General features: G+C 48.3%; 1 protein-coding gene across 1 annotated transcript in view; it reads right to left on the bottom strand.

Annotated features, from left to right (window-relative positions):
• LOC138861759 (dynein axonemal intermediate chain 4-like) overlaps nucleotides 1-7,500 on the bottom strand; it is a 98,485-nt gene that overhangs the window by 53,898 nt on the left and 37,087 nt on the right. Inside the window, exon 9 of the mRNA XM_070121588.1 lies at nucleotides 7,078-7,193. Within this exon, the coding sequence (XP_069977689.1) occupies nucleotides 7,078-7,193 (116 nt within the window). The remainder of the gene's footprint in view (nucleotides 1-7,077; nucleotides 7,194-7,500) is intronic.

The raw sequence follows: 7,500 nt of genomic DNA, 5'->3' as shown, positions 1-7,500 counted from the left end.
CATGAAGATTTTTAACGTCCAGTGTTTAGCTTTTTCCTGTTAGGTTAGCTGTTTTAGTAGTTTTAGAAGAGCCACATTTCTTGTGTTTTATGTTCTGTGCTTTTCTTGCAGGTTTTTGTAGTGTTTTAGTATTTTTGAGCGAGGCTTTTCTCTTTCAGCATTTTAATTTTTGTCTGTTTTTACTAATGCTCGCTCACCAGTTAGTTTTATTTTATGGCTCTTGCTAGGTATAGGGACACTTTTATTTTACTGTGCTTTAATCTTGCTTTTACCCCTGCTAATTTTACTTTTTTCCCTTTGTTCGCACTTGGTTCTTTTTTTTCCGTATTTTACCCAGTTTACGGGCAGTTTTTAAGTTTTCATGCGCCAGCATTTGGCTTCAGTTCACGCATCACTGTTCACTTCGTTTTGTGTGTTAGCCAGTATCTCTGGCTACTTTTGTAATTGTTTTTGTGCTGTATTGCTCTAGTGTGTGTGGGATTTCGTATCCCTTGTCACCAGGCTTCGTACTATGCCTGGACGTGGGAGGCCTTTACGTGCAACAAGGTCTTCGAGCCAGCCAAGCTCGCGTACCTCTTCACCTGACCACCGTGCGTCCCTCATAGTGGTGCAGGATTCCGACAGCCAAGTACAGGACGCAGTTCGAGCTGTGGAGAGCGAAGTCACGATTATGGAGGAGATGGTGCAGAGGATGACCGAGCTGATTGCCCAGAACAGGGAAGAACTGCTTCGCAGGATGGAGGAGATGGCCCGGACGAGCGAGGACAGGCTGCAGCGACTGGAGGACCATCTACAAGGAAGGACTGCACCTACTGAAGCTGTGGTATCCCGCAGTAACGGGAGCCAGGTTCCCTCGGCAGTACAGCCTGAGGAACCACCAGCAGACGCGCCACTTCCTCACAACCGACAAGGTGCCTCACCACCTGCGACCAGATCTTCCAGCCCCATCCACCATGTAGCTACTAGGGAAGACCTCCAGGAATGGCAGCGGCAGTTAGAAGAGAGGGAAAGGCGTCTTCAACGACAAGAGCGGGCTCTCCAGAACCTGCAACTACCGGGATACCGAAGGGAGGAAGAAGCACAGCCTGGGCTTTCTTACGTGCGTGAGGCTAGACAGACTTTTCCCGAGCCAGCCCCAAGATTGTCAACTCCCGTACGCCCAAGGTACCGCGATGAGCCAGCAGAGGATCACCTTCGACACCAGCAGCCTTCACTGATTTCCAGGGATGTCATCCCTTACCTTGTGTCCCGGGACTCCATCCCTCACTTTAAGGGAGAAACCTCTGCTTGCGAGCCCTTGAAGAGGAACCAAGAGGTAGAAAGTTACATTCGGGCCATCGAGAACCTGGTACGACCCGCAACTGATGATGCGTACATCCGGGCTGCGAGAGCGAGCTGTCGGGGCAGAGCGGAGACCATCATCAACTCCGAGAGCTTCGACGGAATACAGGACTGGGACACCTTCAAGCGGCAACTTAGGCGTAAATTCAGGGGAACATACAGTGCCTCTGATTTCTTCAAGGTGCTGTATGATCACGGAATGACTGAGAGGCAGGCTCCGATGGACTTCTTCCTTGAGGTGGAGGCGTCAGTCTTCCAAGGCTACCGGGACCACCGAGGAGCTGTAGGAGAGCCTTCTGAGCTGATCAGGCGGGTCTTCCTTGCTGGCTTACCATCCACCTTACGCGATCTCCTTGTCCTCAAGGATGATTGTTCGCCTATCCAGCTTGCCAAGACCGCCCAGAAGCTTTGGAACTCCAGGTATGGCATCAGGCACAGCAGTTCCAACACTCGCCACCAGTCTCCGAACAACATCCAAGAGGACGACTACCAGCTTCGACGTCGCACTCCAGACCGGCCACCTCGTACTCGAGACCGTTATGACCTGTTCCCTGTTGCCACCTCACCGTCACCTGCTCAGTCTCTTTCCTCGCCTCCAATATCACGGCGTAATGTATGGTGTGAATATCATCGAAGTTCAACCCACAGCACCCGGGAATGCAGAGCTGCTGCCCGTCAGTCTTCACCACCAGCCTACTCTTGTTTCCGTTGTGGAAGGAGCGGTCACATGTCTCGTGAGTGCCCCTTTCCGAGAGGCCAGGAAGGAAGGGTTCCCAACTTCACTGGCGACTTTACAAGAGGGAACCCGCACACGCTCCATCACAGTCCAGACAGAGCCGGTCCAGACAACAGCAGCAGTGACTACCCCAGCAGTCGGCGGACGTCCAGTCGTGGCACTCAGTGTTGATGGGAAGACTCTTCTCTGCTTCATCGACACTGGGTCTCAGGTGACCTTAGTCAAACCCAGTGCCTTAGAAGTCATCGATCCGGCGAAGAAGCTCCGACATTATGCTTCTAGCAAGATCCTCCAAGGCGTCTCAGGGGAGCCCTTCCATCCAGCTGCAGAGGTGACGCTCAGCTTTAACATCAGCAAAGATCTTGTGTTACTTCACCGCACCATAGTGGCTGATCTGTCCTTCCATGGCGATGTCCTTCTTGGGACTGACTTCTTGCGACGCCAGGACTTCACTTTGCAGACGGAAGCCCAATCACCTCATGGACTGCTCATCCTGGGAGGTTGTGAGCTGTCGCTCCTATACACTGATGCCCACTCCCTACAGATTAGCCTGGTTGACTCAGGCCTAACTGATTCTCCTGGACTCCATGCACCTGCTCCACAAGAAGCCACTGTCCATCTTGCCAGACCGACTGAAATTCCACCACACTCTGGTCGCTTTCTGGAAAGCTGCATTTCTCGGCTGGGTCAAGCAGACGGACATGTCGTTTTGACCCCTGCCGTGACTGACCACCTGACACTTCCGCACCTCATTACGACCGCCACTCGACGACGATGCTCCATATGGGCCCTGAACCATACTCCACGGCCCCTTGTACTGAAACAGGGTACCAGACTCGGGACTGTCACACCTTTGGGAGAGGTCTACAGTGTTCCCCAGTCCACGAGCCATCACGAACAGCTGCAATCAACCTTCCGGGACACAGCTGCCAAGAATCATGTACCTCCTGTCAGGACTGGCCCTGAGGACGAACTCGACATCACTGAGAAGAGGAACGACAGAACCCCGGGGTCTACTGGTGGTGCTGCTGCCGGGCGAGACAGGTGTCCCGTCAGTTCAGGATGTACTTTACCCCGTGGCCTTGGATCATCCACATCTGCCACGACAGAGCACAGGTTTTTGCTTCAAGCTGAAGAGGAGAGTGCATTTACAACTGCTTCTGCCGTCACAGAGCTGAAGCACTTCACCAAATCCTTGTCACTGGATGGATCTGTCGAGCCGGAGATGGAGTGGGATGACTTTTCTGCCGACTTACCTGACATTCCAGAGGAAGACTGGGATATAGAGGGCGCCTTACTACCACCCTCTGTTGCGGTTGCCACCTGCGAAGCTGTCACCGATGACGATGACCCAGGACCAGATGACCCGGATGTTCCTGACTTGGATGCAGAGGATTCAGTCGGCCCTTCCCAGGACCCTGACGTCGAGGACGTTGATACCGATGCAGATCCAGCTGACCCTGCCCAGGACACTGATGTCGAGGATGTTGATGCTGATGGACCGATCGCAGATGTTCGAGCCGACTTCACTGGTGGACCTGATGATGACGTGACCCCCTGAGCTGTTCTCTAGTGCTGCCCTTGGTCCTGACGTGTAGCTGTTCTGGACTGTGGCCCCTTTTCTCAGCCCCTGTTTGTGGCTGAGATGATTCTTCAGTGTTTGTTTTGGTTTTACTAATTTATTTTACTGTTTTTACTGTGTTTTATTTACTTGTGTTTTGCGTGTTCAGTGATGCGTGTCATGCACGTCCAGCTGAACATGCACCTTGACTTTTGAGGCAAGTAATCGGGCTCAGGCCTTCCTTGTTTCTCTTTCCAGGTGTGTCTCCGATGTCCTCTCCGACCCCGTGGTATGGGAGGGTTGTGAGGTTTTCAACCTCCTTCCCCCCCCCCCCACAGACCTTACCCATCACCTATCCTGCTCCCCCCCCCCCTTTTTCCTCTATCCTCATATCCCTCTCCTCTTATTCGCACCCTCTCCTTGTCCCCTCGCTTTTTATACTCCCCTCTACTTCTGTGCTAGTTTCTCCCTCTTTTACTCTTTTCCTCTGCTTGTTCTACTTCTTATCTTTATCTCTAACCTATCCTACCTCCATCCTATCCCTATCCTATCCTGTATCCTGCCGCATTTCCCCTCGTACCCCTCTTATTCGCACCCTCTTCCTGTTCCTTCGCTTTTTCGCTTTCCTCTACTTCTACGCTCATTCCTCCTTTCCCCATTCCTTTTCTCCCGTTTGTCCTATCTTCTACCTTTAACCCTATCCACTCCTGCCCCCATCCTACCCCTATCCTACCCAGCATCCTCCGTAATCCACAGGGCGAGTCGAGCACAGCGGACCACTTCCCTCAGCCAGCCTGATTTATACGCTTTTATTTTACTTCTGTTTTATGCTGGCTTTATATATTTGTATTTTACGTTAATTCACATCTTTTTGTATATTTACTGAATAAAACTTCCACTGGATTTGTTTGCTATCCGCCTACATCCCACAAGGATTCACATGATGTGCGGATAAGGGGGCATCCTCATCTGCTGCGATTTCTCTCGTACTTTTTATTCCTTTTATCTTCAAGTTCAGTTTTAGTTTTTTGTGCTTTGCTTTTACTTACTGGTCATTTTAATCTCTCTTTTACCCTGAGAGCAAGTCACTGATTTTTATATTTTTATTTCTGAATCGCAGCAGATGGTTTTACGTATTTTTTATGATAATTATTATTTTCTCATTTATTTCCTTTGATGTTTTATTGCTTTTAATTGTTCTTTTATCTTGTGTATATTTTCTTTTATTTTAATATTTCCTATTTATTGTTTTAATCATTTTTACCGCTACCACTCCGTCCGCGTGAACCAATGTAACCCCCATGTTTTTGCCAAATAAACGAAGTGGGTACTCTGACTGTGTTGTGACTTTACCCTATGGATTTACCTGTCTGGATTCTACACCTCGGATGCTGAAACAAGGTTGTACTGCCCCTTTTACTTGCCTAGGTATATTTATGCTGGACGTGTTATTTTACTGTTTTACTCTATTTTTTTTTTTTACCTTGAACCATGTGTGCCTTTACTTTTACTTTTTACTTGCTCTGAGTTTTACTTACTTTTACTGGTTCCTTTTACGTTTCTTTTATTCGTTTTACCCTTTTACTCGTCTTTTACCTGAACTTTTACTTCAGCTTTTACTTTTTACTTTTCTGTTCTTACGATCTTTTCATTTACTTTTCTTCATATTCCCTTTTACCTCTCCTTCCTTCTGTGATTTTACGAATCTTAGTTTTGTTGATGTTGCTTATTTTTACTGCTTTTAAGCCCTTCTGGCATATCTTTAATAATTTTTCAGCCCTTCTGACAAGTTTTACTGCTTTTAAGCCCTTCTGGCCCGTGTCATTCTTTTTAAGCTCTAACTTCAGTTTTATTTTGGTGCCTTCTGCACATTGTTTGATTTTACAGTTCATTTTAGGATTTATTTTTATTGTATTTTATTACTATCTTCATATTGGTCACGCTCCTGGTAGACCTGCATCTCCGGGGATAATTTGGCTTGTGAGGTCGTGTTGGTTCCTAGCCTTCAGCTTGGTCCCATCACCCCCTTTGCGAGGAACGAACGGGGCCCCTCATTTTCCTTGGCCCCTAAGCCTGAAGTCTCCCGCCTCACGGGTGGCCTCATTTGGGTTCCTCACTCATATAACCTTACAGGGTGTCTAGCGAGTTTCAGCTGGAAATCAGCACCAAGTAGGTTATGGAATCCACAAGGGAACCGGGGCAGCTAAAGACACTGTGCTGTGGGCACAGACTGGGGTAAGTACAAACAGCAGAACGTAGCCAGAGATCCGAATGAGGCTGGGAGTAAGAAGACTCTCTCTGCAGTCCTTCTGCCACCCTTTGAAGGATCGTGCACTGAGCAGGACTATCAAGCTGAAACTTCTGAGGACATTGGCTAGTACAGATGCAATACCTGGAATCTAAAGACTGCTGGCATTTGAGATGGCATGCTACAGATGAGCACCGGATCAGCTGGGCAGCCCGCAGGGTGAATGAATCTGCCCAGGGGGAGAGGCAGAGGAAGAGACAGCATGTACAGACTAGGAAAAAGTGGAAGCTGCAGTACTTTGGCCACATCCTCAGAGCCCAGAACCTCTGCACCCACCTCCTCGAGGGCAGAATCGGCGGTGAGCGGACGAAAGGACGGTGGACAGATGAGATTATTGACTGGACGGGAGACGCCGAGGGAGGCGCGGCCACAGCACGCGGCAGGAGTCGGCGACTCTCAACTAAGCTAGGCATATGTGTGTGTGTGTGTGTGCGTAGAAGGAGAGAGGTGGGGGATAACCCAGTAGTAGAGCGCTAGTTTTCCAATCGCCAGTTCCTGGTACGCACACACACACATACACACACACATACGCGCATACACACACACACACATGTATATATATATATATATATATATATATATATATATATATATATATATATATATACGTGTGTGTGTGTGTGTGTGTGTGTGTGTGTGTGTGTGTTTCTATATGTGTATGATATACAAGATCGAAATTAAATCTGCAGACTCATCTCGGTCCAAGAGATCGCATTAGGCCTATTATCACTGTTTACCCCCCGGCTCGGCGAATCTAATTAGCGATCTTTTTTGCAAGCTTCACAGTTTATAATTGGTTTGAAAATGAACCGTCAATTATCGGTCAGTAAAAATCTAATCGGTTTTGAGTAAACTAATATCCCTGAAATTTAATCTCGGTTGGAAGACGGATTTTTATATCGACAGTTTGCTGACTTCGGAAAGTCAGAATGGGCGACATCTGTTCAGCAACCCAAGCCTCAGAGTAATACGGGTCATAATTAAGACAATGCAGAATTCTGATATGATAGGGGTCATTGAAAATATTGCAAGGGCTTGAAAGAAAGGCCTCTGGCTTTCCTGCCGTACCCCGGCCACGCCAGCCGCCCGCGCTGCAGTCCGATCCCTTATTGCAGAGACTTTTACACTTACGGGAGAAGTTTTGCAGAAAGTGACGCTGTTCACGCGGCGGCCATCGCAGTCGGGGGACTCGAACTGCCACAACTCTTCGATGCTGGCGCGCTGCGAGGACATGCTCACCTTCCTGCCTGTGGCGGAGAAACCAAGGAGAGCTCTGGCTCGGCTGATATGCGGTCTGCACACACACACACAAACACATATATGTGTATGTGTGTGTGCGTATATATACATAAAATGCCTTTTTGAGTGTGTGAGTGTGTGTGTGTGTGTACTTATATATACATATGTCTGTTTGTGTTAGTGTGTGTTCGTGTGTATATGCATGTGTGTGTGTGTGAACACGTTAATATAAAGTGTTTATATAGATAAATATGGACATACAGTATACATGCATAAGTGGAAATATATAGATATACAGAAACATATAGAAATAGA

This window comes from Penaeus vannamei, chromosome 5 (genome assembly GCF_042767895.1).
Source record: "Penaeus vannamei isolate JL-2024 chromosome 5, ASM4276789v1, whole genome shotgun sequence".
Lineage (NCBI taxonomy): Eukaryota > Metazoa > Arthropoda > Malacostraca > Decapoda > Penaeidae > Penaeus > Penaeus vannamei.
Note: the sequence above shows the minus strand (reverse complement) of the source record. Positions and strands in the feature narration are given on the sequence as shown.